This window comes from Psammomys obesus, unplaced genomic scaffold (genome assembly GCF_907164565.1).
Source record: "Psammomys obesus unplaced genomic scaffold, mPsaObe1.curated_primary_1811, whole genome shotgun sequence".
NCBI lineage: Eukaryota > Metazoa > Chordata > Mammalia > Rodentia > Muridae > Psammomys > Psammomys obesus.
Window position 1 is genome coordinate 16,436,069 of NW_026585580.1, and position 13,643 is coordinate 16,449,711.

Sequence of the window (13,643 nt, forward strand, 5' to 3'; positions counted from 1 at the left end):
CAGCTTGGAAGCCACTGTGGGGGCTGGAAAATATTATAATTAACAGTCAGTCCCCATCCCCTCTCCCCCGCCAATTCCGCTCAGCTGTAACTCACCATTGGAGAGTTCACCTCCCAGTTGCTGCTGGCATGCCTGAACAACATACAGTGTGCCTTGGGGCTGCATGGATTCCAAGATGCCTAGAAAGTATGTCAGGGACCCAACATCTAGAGTAGGTAACTATGACCCTGTCTAAGGGACAATTCTATCCACAGGGAGCACTTGGGCCTGTGTCTTTGCTAATCCTGCTACCTCCCTGTAACTTATGATATCTGTCACACCAAGTGCCACTGGAATGAGGACTTTATTTCCCTTCACAATTAACTTGAGTGGACCTCTTTGTAAATGAAAGATCCTCTTTGGACAAATGCTCATGCAGTCTGACCTTCCTGATCAGAAAAGTATGTGAACTGGGGAGAAAAGAGAAGGTTCAAAGGACCCTGGCCTCTCCTGAGGATTAAGGCTAGAGCCATGATTTGTGTCAAGAGCAGGAATTCCACCTTTATTCCCTTTCATCAACCCCCAAGATGAACTCTGGCCTAGTGTGTGTATAGCATCCTCTCTCTGCTTCCCAGAATGCATTTCACTATGTGTATCATGTGACCTAGTACTGTGAGGTAGCCCTTACCATGGATATAGATTGCCTCACAGCGGGCATGGTCTCCTCTAGATTAGTTCCTGTGCTCAGTTACCAAAATCTCTTTGAAGTTCTTCTGCCTTTAGAACTCCTGTGCTGGTTGGTTTCCATGTCAACTTGCACATGCCAGAATTATCTGAAAGGAGGGAGAGCCTCAATTGAGAAAATGTCTGCATAAGATCCAACTGCAGGAGATTTTCTTAATTAGTGATTGATGGGGGAGGGCCCAGCCCACAGTGGGTGGAGCCACCCCTGGGCTGGTGCTCCTGGGTTCTATAAGAGAGCAGGCTGAGCATTGGAAAGACTCTAACTAGCAGTGTTTTCAAAGCAAAGACTCATGACCAAACCTTTGGCAGAGTACAGGGAATCATAAGAAAGAAGGGGAGTTAGTCTGATGAGGAAAGGATAGGAGCCCCACAAGGACCAAAGATATCTGGGCACAAGGTCTTTTCTGAGACTGACATGCAACCAAGGACCATGTATGAATGTAACCTAGAACCTCTGCTCAGATGTAGCCTGTGGTAGCTCAGTAACCAATTGGTTTCCCATAGTGACGGGAACAAGGACTATTTCTAACAGGAACTCAATGACTGGCTCTTTGGCCTCCCCACTCCCCAAGGGAGGAGCAGTCCTGTTAGGCCACAGAGGAGAGCTATGCAGCCAGTCCTGAAGATACCTGATAAAACAGGATCAGATGAATGGGGAGGAGGTCCCCCCTATCAGTGGACTTGGCAAGGGGCACGGTGGAGATGAGGGAGGGAGGGAGGGACTGGGAGGGAATGAGGGATCGGGACACTGCTGGGATACAGAGTTAATAAAATGTAACTGATAAGAAAAAAATAAAATACAAAAAAATAAAAAATAAAAAAAAAAAAAGAGAGCAGGCTGAGCAAGCCATGGGAGCAAGCCATGGAGCAAGCCAGTAAGCAGCACCCTCCATGGCCTCTGCGTCAGCTCCTGCCTCCAGGTTCCTGCCCTGTTTGAGTTCCTGTCCTGACTTCCTTTGATGATGAACAGCAATGTAGAAGTGTGAGCTGAATAAACCCTTTCCTCCCCAACTTGCTTTTTGGTTATGGTGTACCATCGCAGCAATAGAAACCCTAAAACTAAGAAAACAATAAATGACAGTGCAGTTTTGTCTAGCAATAACAGCAATGTCTGAAGAGAGAAGACTTTCCAGTAGAGCTTGGTTTTCACAGAGACACGGGTGATGGAAGAAATGGCTCAAGGTCCTAGTCATGGCTTGGTGCTTTGCATCCTCTTTCTTCATGAGTAACTACTGGATCCATTCAGACTCATTCAAATAGAGAGGCCGCTGTCTCTCCACAGGAGAGAGACTGACAGACCACGGGTGCAGGCGTTGGGCTGTTGCTCGTTGGCAGTGTGCCCCCGCATGTGTGCGGTCCTAGGTTCAATGCTTAGCACTTAAAATAAAGGGTGCTCAGAAGAGAGCCCCGAAATCTCTTCCAAGTACAATGGGCAGGTTCTCTGCCTGAACAATCAGCTTTGCTCAGGTCGCTGTTCAACAGATTAATTTTATTCTCTGAGGTACAAATGGTATATTCTTAAATTTCTCTTAATGCAAGTGGGGGAAATGTTGGTTTAAGATAGAGGATAAATAAGGAAAAACAAAAAATATTCTATCCTGTTTATAGCGTCTGTGGTAATATTGAGGTAACTTAATAATAAAACAAAATTTCTAAGTGCAAAAAAGAGAATATTTAAAGAGGCCTATATAGACTAGTGATTGTTCGGTTGATAAGTGTGAAGGCTGTCTTCTGTTCACGATTGTGCCAGAGAACAGATAACAGCAATGACAACAGAAGGTTTTAAGAAACTTAAATTCAGACCTTGAAGTCACCTCAGAGGGCTGAGGCTGCCACAGCTCCTCCCTAGGGTGTGTGAGGCTGCACCACGCAGAAGCAGGACTGAGTGCTGCGTCTCTGGCCGCTGTGGCTCAGTCACAAAGGAGAGGGTGAGAGTGAGCTTGCTCCCGTGAACGCTCGGCCTATTTACTGCAAGCAGAAGGTGTTTGGGGATTCTTTTCACTTTGTTTGTTATTGATGTTGTTGTTTGGAAGTGTTGGGAATAAATCCCAGGTGACACACTTGGAAACACACACCCTACAGATGTGCACAGACTTTTGAGAATCCCAGATTTCTGGGGTGTTCTTACTTTACTCTGACTATGAACAAGCAACCTGAGAAGACACCACATCAGTCCCATCAGCCTTTGTCCCTTCCCTTGAGTGTGCCAGCTACCTGATTCCAGCTGCTCCAGCTTGGCCATAGAGTCAAGGTCCCGGTTAGTGGTTAGCAGCAGGTGCTCTGTCCTCTACCTGTGCTCACGACGGGATGCTCTCTCCTCCAGGGCCTCAGTAAAGGCTGTGACAGCATCAGCAGTGTCTGCAGCCCCCAGTCCTCAGAGTTTGGACACCAAGGGCCCATTACTTTCTTTAACCAAAGAGTTACACAAAATGAGAAAGAGGAAACGTGCGCCCATTCATCACTTCCATATCTGAGGTGCTTAGCTATGAATGCTCATATCTACTGTCATGTTTTTGTTTGTGTTCCCCCCCGCAGAAGTCTCGGCACAGACAGAAATCTGTGACATCCAGCAGGACTGGAAGCCCTCATTCCTCAGTAACGAAGAGTTCACCCAGCTGATGCTAGAGGTAACGCGCACTCTCATGTCAGCTCAGTGAGGCTGGGGGGCCTTGGTGGGCATGCACAGAGCCCTGGGTTCAGCTCGGCAGCACCACGTGAGGCCAGGTGTGGGGTGCTGGATCACACATGGCCGGCCCAAGCCTGTAATCCCAGGGCTGAGGATGAAAAACCTGAATTTCAAGGTCATGCTCTGTCAGGTGGTGAGTTTAAGCCTACGATGCCCACGGCCTCCTCTGAAACAGTAACACCCGCAGCAAAAGAAAAACCAAAACACCAGTGAGTGCTCAGTCAGCATAGCACTTGCCTCGTAGCTCCCCGGGATCCGCACTGTAAGAGTCCACGCAGGCGACACACATCGGTAGGTCCACCGACTGAGAGGGAGAGACAGGACCGCTGAAGTGACAGCCTGGCATGCCTGCTCTACTTGGTGACCTTCGGGAGAAAGGAGAGACCCTGTCTCCAACAAAGACGGCAGTGTGTGGCTCCTCAGAGGGGTGTCCAAGGCTGCTCCCTGGCCTGCACGTGCATTCACACATATGCACACACGCTTAACACACACGTGAGCACGTCCACTCAAGCACTTACACTCACACATACGTATTTGCACTCACACATACCTGCATGTCTAGTCACACATGTGACATCTGCGTATCTGCACATATTCTCACACACGCACATGCACGCACATGCACAGACACACATGCACAGACCCTCATGCATGTGCACTTGAACATCACAGACACAAGCACTCATGTATATTCACACACAAACATACAAGAGACAGCTTAGTGGGTTAGAAATGGAAATGAAACTGCCTGTTCCCGTTAGCTCTCCTGTCCAAAGCCAGCAGCTGTCAGTGGCCCCAGGAACGAGCGCTGGCACAGATGCTGGCCCATGGCTCGGTGGCTCTGCTGCCGTCCCTGTGCTTTGGCTACTGAGTAGGGCTACCTGAGAGTTCCCAAGCTGGACACGGTGGTATGCTATGTGTCACCTCGGCGACTGGACGCCAGGCCCCGTTTGGGGTCCCCAACAAAGGGCACAGAACGTGAGCCAGGCGTGAGTGAGTGGAGGTCGAAAGCAGAGGGGAGAAAGGGAGGTCATGACACACGTTTGCTAGCGGGCATTTTGAGGCTTTCTTTAGCCTGTGCTCGTTGTATGTTAGCGCCGAGTGTGTGTCCGCCACGGTGACCTCCACCCCCTTCCCCAGCCGGGCCCTGTGCTGTAGACAGCCACCCTCCTTCCCTGTGGACTGAGTTGGGGTGGGAGAGCTGCTGCCGCTGAGCTAACAACTTCCATCAGGGCCCTTGGAAGTTTGGGTGAAAGTCCTCATGACAGACAGGTCTCTGCAAAGCTTGGCAGGCACTCTGGGTCCCGGCTCGGGGAGTTTACCGCAGGGCCGTGAGGACCAACAGGCTTGGTGCAGCATGAGGGCAGAGGACCCTGGGACAGAAAAGCCCAGCACAGAGAAGGATGTCAGGCCAAGGCTTCTCAGGATAAGCCTTTCTATAGCTCATCTGTGTGCCTCTACACGACTGATGTAAACTTCAATTTCCATAGATTAGCTATGCAGAAAACAGAAAGTACCGGAATAAGAAAATGCCAGAATAAAGACATCTAAATATTATGAAACATAAATGCATTAATGAACATTTGCAGCAAATGAAAGCTACTTAACTCTACACGGGAACTATATTTAAAGAAAATACAGAACTTTCTGCAGAAGAAATGTATTTTAAGTCTGTTAAATTTAAAGCAGCTTGTGGAATATAATGTTAATTTGATGCATCATTATGCTGCTTCACAGGCATTGATTTATCTTTTAATTCCTTCGGGAAAGGAGTTAAAAACATATAACCCTCTGGAAGCAGCCACTTTTTAAGAACTTGTTAACGCAACCTTTTTGTTTCATCCAGTGAGTTTCAAAGCATCCAAAGAATTTCACCGAACACAGCTTCTATGGAGTTTTAAATTTTTTGACAAGTGTGTCTGGAAGAAAGGATTAGCAGTCATGACTGGCATTTCTAGAAAACGGTATTGGATGAACGTGGATAATCTTAATTAACACCCCTATGCAGCTTTCTCCAGGGTAGAGTCCCTGAGGCAGATAGAGAGGAAAACTAAACACATGGCTTGGCTTTGGAGTCATGTCTGTCCAGCCCTGGTCCATGGGAGGCAGCTGGAAGCATTCTGGCTGTGTTGAGCTTGTCTTTTGGGGCAGAGTCAGCATCAGCTTCTGAACGCTCCCGCCCCCCCGGTGGTCCACGCCTTCCAGTGTGCCCCCTTAGATGAGGCAGGAGTCCCCACAGTACAACAGCTGGCTAGTGTTTGTCCTGCTGCTCAGCCTCCTCTTTCAGAGCCCTTTCAAGCTGCATGTCTCTGTGGCCAAGAGCACCCTAATTCACGGGGAAGCAGCCCGGCTGTGAACACCTGTGCCTCGGGGATCTCTAGGGATTCCGGGCATGACTCCTTCTTTCTTCCCACTATCTGTCAAAGGGGCACAAAACCAGACTTCAGGACGCATACCATGGTGAAGTACAGAGGAAGAAAAATGGCCTACTTTCAGACCAGCATCTCGGGTAGAGTGTAAGCTGAGAACGATTGTGGTCAGAGCACTTGGAAAAATGACTCCGAAAGAGTCGTTTCTTTCTTTCTTTCTTTTTTAAAAAATACACCTCTTATTTTTGTGTGTATAAGTGTTTTGCCTGCATGTATGTTTAGGCATCACCTGGATGACTGGTGCCCATGCAGGTCAGAAAAAGACACTGGCTGCTTAGGACAGAGTTAGACAGCTGTAAGCCACCGCTGGAGTGCTGGGAACCACGCCCATGTCCTCTGCAAGAGCAAGCATTTTGACCTGCCCATCCATCTCCCCAGCCCCTGAAGGAGAAAAGGCTCTTGCTGGCCGGGATCTGGGAAATTCAAGATCTCCCCGCATGTTTTTCAGGAAGCTTCAGCAATCTTTTCTCTTAACCCAGAGAATGCTGAGACTGTTTCACGAGTCTGTAGGTGAGGGAGGCTGTGAGGTCAGGGTTAGCCTGACCTCAGAAACCCCCTTCCATGGATAGGGGCACCTTGTGGTTCTGTTACATCACTCGGTGTTGTCGTGGGATTTCCAGAGCCACAGCAAGGGGCAAGGGCCCATTGTTGACACAGAGACTCACTGTGGGTGAGCTAGCAAAGGTCATCTCACATCTACGAGTATCTTCAGATTCATGACGTCCCCGCGCTTACAGGTTCAAGAAGAATGTGGGCTCACTGTACAAAAGCAAATAAATAACTGGAAAGAAAGAAAAGCAGCCTGTTCAACTCCTGCTGTCCCCAGCCTTCCCATCTGTCGAGAGAAAGGCCCGGCTGACATCATCAGGAGTGTCTCCGAGCCTTAGAAGCCTTCACCGACAGGAGGGCAGCAAGGAGCCTGGAGGAGAATGGGGGTTACCGCAGGCTGAGAAAGGAGGGATTGGCATGATGCCAAGACTGAAGGATAGGTTCTAATTTACACTCAGCTAGAGGCAAGAAGTTTTGGGGTGCTACCAACTGTAGCGTGACTCTAAGAACAACAATGTGTTGTGGGGTTACAAAAGGTAGATGGAAGGATCCTAAATGTCTTCACCACAAAGAGATCGTAAAGGTTTTAGAGGCTGATAGCCCTAACCTGACTTAAACATCACACTATCTACACACACATCAACTATCCCATGGTGCCCATGGAAAGGTGCAATTAGTGTCTTTAGGTATCAGTTGCAATAACTCTCACTGAGGGCCGGGGCTGTAGCTCAGTGCTGGAGCACGTTCCTCACACATGTCAGGGTAGGCCCACCCCAGGAGAAGGCACTGAGCTGAGGATGCCTTGACCAAAATAAATTCAAATTTATATATTAAAAAAAAAACCTTACGGGAATAATTGAGGAGGCAGTTTTAGAGTTAGTAGGCTTTGCTCTTACACCACAGCCACAACTTTAACCAAGCGTATCAGCCTCACTGGTGATGTGCACCTGGTCTTTCCTTCACGTCCGTGTGCTGTGGGATACTCTGCAGCATCCTCTGCCTCTGCACCCTGGATACTGCCATCAAACTCCAAACCCTCTAATGTAACCCAAAAGGATGGGATTCCTTTAAGGGATGTGCTCTACCAAGATCAGCTCAAAGCGAATCAAAGACCTGCTTGTAAGGCCTGAAATGTTGAAACCACTGGAGGAAAAGTTTCATGATGGAGGCAGAGGCAGGAACCCCTGAAAACACCCACCAGCATGGAAAACAACCTCAAGAATTGGTAAATGAAATGGCGTGAAACTTACAAACCTCTGCACAAGTAAAACTGTCAGCAAAGCAAACAAACAGCCTATGGGATGGGGGAAGTCTTGGACCAGCTATCCCTCAGGATGGGGAAAGTCATCTTGGACCAGCTATCCATCCCTCAGGCAGGACATTAATGTCTAGAATATAGATAGAACTACATAAATCAGACACACACACACACACACAAAAAAAAAAAAATGGGCCAAATTTTCAAAAGAAGAAACATAACTGACCAATAAATATTTGGTAAGCTCTTCCACAGCCTTAGCCCTCGGAGAAGGGCAAATTAGAACTTCTCTAAGATTCTCTCTTGCCCTGCTCGGAATGGCTAACATCAAGAAACAAATGAGGGCTGAAGAGCTGGTCGCATGACTTGCACCCTGCATACTAGCCCCTACCTTCATCCCACCGGCACCATATCCAGCCCCCAGGCCCGTCAGAGCCTGCTATGTCCATATCAGATGCACAGCCGACGAGAAATCAGCACGCCCAGGCCTCATTCCAAAAATGCCAACAGCATGAAGGGTCAGGACAGTATGCATCATCCTTGAATCCACCAGTCCTAGAGAATGGCCTCCGATGAGAGTTACCTGGATGAGCCCGCAGTACAGAGGACAGAAAAAGAACCATCTAACACGTCATCAGAGAATTCAAGCAGGTTAAAGACACAAAGAAACAGATCAGTAAACTTAAGAGTTTTCTAACCTGAAATGGTGCCCTGAACAATCACAAACACAAGGTGAATGGAATAAAGACGATCCAGGGTTTGAAAACTGAATTCAGTAAAGAGAAACACTGAAGAGAGCTAACCCTGAAACGAAGATAGACTTGAAAACCTCAGCAATCCAATAAGAAACTCATGGGAAAGCCTTACAAGGAGATGGACCAAAGAGAAGATGGGCTATCAGAACTTGAAGATGGAGAAGTCAGGGCACATAAGCAAAGAACGTCTAAAAAAAAAAAAGGAAGGAAGGAAGGAGAAAGAAAGAAAGAAAGAAAGAAAGAAAGAAAGAGAAAGAGAGAGAGAAAAAGAAAGAAAGAAAGAGAGAGAGAGAGAAAGAAAGAAAGAAAGAAAGAAAGAAAGAAAGAAAGAAAGAAAGAAAGAAAGAAAGAAAGAAAGAAAAAGAAAAGAAAGAAAACACAGGAAAGGTACCCATGGGAAATGTGGGCATAGATAAGGGAGAAGTCAGACAGACCAAACCTTTGACAAAATCATAGAAGAAAATGTTCCAAAAGTAAGAAAAGAAATACCCATGCAGACACAAGAAACACACAGAGCACAAATCAAAAAGACGGGAAAAGACAATCGCCATGGCATCGCATACTAAAACACAGAGTACAGAATGAAGAAAACACAGAGAGCGCTGCCAGGGAGAAGCATGAGCCACATACATAGCGTGCCCGCTCCTGTCCCTTGCCGTCCCGCACTGAGGCACGCCCTCCTGACCTCACAGAACAAATGCCCTTTTATGGGACTAGACTCTCAGCAGCGCCCTGGGAGGATCAAGGTGAAGGCATGTGGAATACTTCCAACCCCTTCTAAGCTCTCCCTTCACCAACACCTCCCTCCACCCGCCAAGAGCAGAAAGTTCCCAGCTTTGGAAAAGACAGTTCAAAGACATGGGTCGGTGTAGCAACAGCGGTGAGTCCCCGGGCATGTCCACCGGAGTCTGGGTCTCATTCCCTCAAAGATTAATTTTCTGTCTCTCTGGGTTGCCCAGGTAGCCAGTTGCCAGTGTGACACCATATTTGCTGAATTACGTACGTGGACTGAGTTTTCGGAATCAGCTTTGACTTAGGTCTTATGGCAGCATTATAAATGTCCACAGTCAAATCTCAATATGTCTAAAATCTGAGCCTCAAGAGGCTGGACCCTGTGAAAGAGCCTTGTCTGCATTTAGCCACTCACAGCCAAAGCAGGGTGCCTGGCAGACAGTATAGATGTTTTTGCACGTGTGCAATTTTTAGACAGTTGGAAACCCTTGGGCCTGGATGAGTTGGTTACAAAGCCTCCACCCCCTCCCAGCCTGGCGGAATATGGTGAATGTCCCCTTTGGAGCAGGCAGGGACTGGAAACAAGCTTCACCATCCTCCTGCCTCAGCCTCCCAAGTGCCAGGATGATAGCCTAATGCTACCACAGATGGCATGAATACAGCGCCCCAGTACAGATGGTTCCTTCGTTAGCCACCTCTATGGCAATGGAAGGGAAGACTTTGCCCTTTATTTTCTCATAGGCCTAAGGCACTAGGGGCCTTAACGTGGTGGGCTCATGTCAACAGCACATTCACTCAGGCCTTCACACATTCAGGGATTCCTCTGCCTCCCGCAGAGGTCTGCTTTGGCCTGCAGGCACACTGGCTGTGAGACATCTCTTTCTCTATACCTCAGAGTAAATTCTCACTGCTGGCCTCACAGTGGTCTTGGGGGCAGGGACTGGGGCCTATAGCATGCCACTGATGCCTCTGAGTGCTGATGGTGGTATTTCTGACTCATCTCAGTAGCGTGCCTGCCGTTAAATCTGCTTAAGCAATTTCCACGGCCGCACTCTGCTTCACGATACCAATAGGTCAACTTTTCCATGAGCCCGCAAAGCTTCTGCAAGCTCTTTGCCTGGGCCGAACGAATTGTGTGTGAAACCATCCTGTGTGTAAGGCAGGAAAGCGCTGGGAGGTTGTTCATGGAAAGGGTCTGAGAATTACCAAACAAAGCCACTGTCTTTTGCTTTAGTGCCATGCTCTTCCACAGAAGCCTCTCTAAGACGCTTTCAAACGCTGCCTTTTCTCCAGGCGTTGGACGGCTTCATTATCGCAGTGACGACCGACGGCAGCATCATCTATGTTTCTGACAGTATCACGCCTCTGCTTGGGCATTTACCGGTGAGTTTCTGCTCCATCGGCCTTGGCCTGTGCATGGCTCAGAAGAGGTGCAGGTATGGGGAAGCTATGCGAGAGAGGGAGGGGCATGGAGAGTTAAAGAGTGTCCAAGTTCAGCAGAACCAAACCAGGCCAAGCTTAAGGTCCTGGGACAGATGAAGTACAGAGAAGCCACGCGTCACCCTGAAACAGGCACGAGGCCGCCAGCTCACCAGGGCCAGGGCAGAAGCCGGGATAGGATTGACACAAGGGCGTCTCAGCGCTGTCAGCAGAGCTCAGAGAGCAGCAGATGTCCCTGGTCAACTGAGAGCTGATTAAGGAATTGGGGAAACAGATGGCTCGTGCAGGATGTGGCTCAGAGCTCACCGGAGACATGTATGGGATTGCAAGTAGGTTGTAGCATTAATCACACTGAGCGCTTCGCAGCCATGATGCTTCTTGGGTACTGAAATACGAGATATGCTTGGACCAGTGTTCTAAGGGCTGTGGGAAAAGAGAAGAGACTGCCCAGGTAGGGAGGGAAGCCAGCTCTGCAGCCGTGGGCAGATTATAGAGGTTTGGATTTGGGGTGGCTGCAGGTTCCTCTCTTCCTTCTCTCTCCCTTCATCAGTCTTTGCTCTCCTGCCTTCTTCCTCTCCACAAGCCTTGATGGCTCCCTGACGACAATAGCTCAGCCTGAAGTCACTTGCGAATCTATGTCAGGCTAGAAGAGGGCCCACTCTTGAGGACAGCTCCAGCCTTTGCCTAGCGTCTCCCTTCTTGCCTTACCGTTATTGATTCCCACAGAACTTGGCCTAAAACATCAGCTCCCCTAGGAGCATGCAACTGACCAGTCTGGCAAAAGCAACCACCGCACTACTAACCCTTTGCGTGCAGAAGGCTGGGCCTCCAGCCTAATGTGACAAGGTGGGTAGAGCTTTCCCTGGGCCAGCTGATGCTAGGAAACGATGGTCCCCTCTCCATGGCTATCCCAGGCAGGGAGGCAGCACGCTCTTGCTCTGTGAGCAGCTCTGTCTGTTTTCTGATTAGAAGCCTTGCTCTGTTGGGGGCTCAGGGTTTCTCCTACATCACCCTAGCCTATCAGCTCCTCGGAAGTCAATGTCCCAGCCCGCCATTTTGCTCAAGGTTCTGCATGCCTGCAGAACTATCACTTGGGTTCTTCTGCTGCCCCGGTACCTTAGGTATAAAAGGCAACTGTTGACCTTTCTGGGTAGGTAGACTCCTATGGCATCATGGGTATAACTGTTTCCTGATGCGGGAGCGGGTTGGACAGGTGTGGTGTCTCTTCCTGGGACGCTGTTGGAGGAGGTTCCTTCTGTCTTGAAGGGTGTTGGAGTGCATCCACGCCTTGATCCTTGTCTCAGGCGGGAGCTCGGTGATGGATGCAGACGTGGCCTCTGCTTTCCGAGTCACGCACTATTGGGGATCATCTGAGGGTAGCTGAGGAGAAAGAGGAGACGAGGTGCCTCTTGGGGTGAGCTGCTGCTTTGTTCTGAGGGGAAAGGACTGCAGTGATAGGTCCAGACCAAGAACAACCAAGTGTGGCCTGCTTTCTGGCTGGCAGGGAGGGTCAGGGCCCAAAGCTGTTTGGGTAAACAGGGTTACTCTCTTCTGCTTTACGCTCTCAGGATTATCTGATGACCCAGTTGCTATTTGTGGCAGAGGGAACTTAGTGATTTTTCTGACTTGAAGTTTTGGAGCCATTCAGAACTGCCTGGAGAAATCGGGTCCCAACTGGAAGGACAAGGAATGACTTCAGCTCTTAACTTGTCCTGCCAGACCCACATGTGTGCTTGCTAAACATCCATCTGTAGAGTTTCACACCCTGACACACACAGCAAGGCCCCAGTAGGGCTGAGCCCTGGATGGAATTCTAGCTTCCATTGTCTGGCCTTCCTGGGGTCTTCCTTTCCAAGTGGGGTGGACAAGGGTTTTTGAAAGCAGAAAATTTCCTAGTTCCATCAGCACGTTGCTTCTAGAAACCATTCCTCTATTGCTTCCAACTTAGAGGCAAGGCAATCCCAGGGGCTGAGCAGGTGCCACTATGTTGAGCCCAAGCTGGTCACCACTTCACTCTAGTGTGTTCCTGGTGCCAAGGATTTGGGCTGCAGCTTGAGAATTCTTCTGGTTAGTTTTTCTTTAATTTGCACCTTCCTGCGTTATGGCGTGAGAGCAGGCCATGTCTTTAGGGTGGTTAGTGAATGCAGAAGGTGAGGGTGGCTTCTTCCTTCCCGGTTTCAGTCTGAGAACTTCCACGTGGTCAACTGTTCAGAGCAAGCGTGTCCCGAGCACGCGCTTGCTGTATACCAAGTTCCCGAGTATTGATGCCTGGGGAACATTTGGACAGTCCCTTGCTGTCCCTACTACTCCTTGCAGTGAGGTCATGACCTCTGTGCACAGATGAGAAAATTCAGCAGGACAGTGAGATCAAGTATTGACACACAGTGCTGCAGACAGACAGGGGTATGAACTGGGGCGATGGCTCCAGAGCCAGGGGTGTGACTGTGGTGTGGTCTAGGAGGATGGCCCAGAGCCAGAGTTTAACCACTACTCAGAACTCTCTCAAGTACAGGAAAAAAGTGCCAATCCCCCGGGTTGTGGTGAGTGGTACGGAACTGAAAAGCAGACATTGTGCAGGGGAGGAGGCCACTGAGGAGAGGCATGGCTGGCTAAGAACAATTGAGGGAAGGGGCAGGAGACCATGGCTCCCGAATGCAGAGCCCTGCCATGTCACTCAGCACAGGCTGGCCTTCCAACATCCCATCCCACAGCCCGCCAATGACTGGGAGGGAGAAAAATCAACCAGAATTCTTCCCACAAGTAAGCGAGCTTCAAAGCTCTATTTCCTTCATCTTCATGAGAGAAAGTCCCTGATAGATTCTCATAGGGCAATTTCCTGATGAAGCATTGTGGCACTTGTTGTTCTCAGAATGGCAGAGGGGAAAAAAGAATGAAACAGAGCAAAAACACTCACAGTAGAAAGAGACTTTAAGATAAAAGCAATTTTTTTAGTGGTGTTGACATCAACATATTTGGCCTTCCTTGGTGTTTAGAATGAACTCAGACAATCACAGCAGAAATAGAGTGTGTGTGTGTGTGTGTGTGTGTGTGTGTGTGTGTGTGTGTGTGTG

The 13,643-nt window shown here is 49.0% G+C and overlaps 1 protein-coding gene across 3 annotated transcripts in view; it reads left to right on the forward strand.

The window, feature by feature from the left end:
• Npas2 (neuronal PAS domain protein 2) overlaps positions 1–13,643 on the forward strand; it is a 166,199-nt gene that overhangs the window by 91,069 nt on the left and 61,487 nt on the right. For all 3 annotated transcript variants that reach the window (XM_055607332.1, XM_055607335.1, XM_055607337.1), the window contains exons 4-5: positions 3,259–3,350; positions 10,426–10,515. In XM_055607332.1, coding sequence (XP_055463307.1) covers positions 3,259–3,350; positions 10,426–10,515 — 182 coding nt within the window. The remainder of the gene's footprint in view (positions 1–3,258; positions 3,351–10,425; positions 10,516–13,643) is intronic.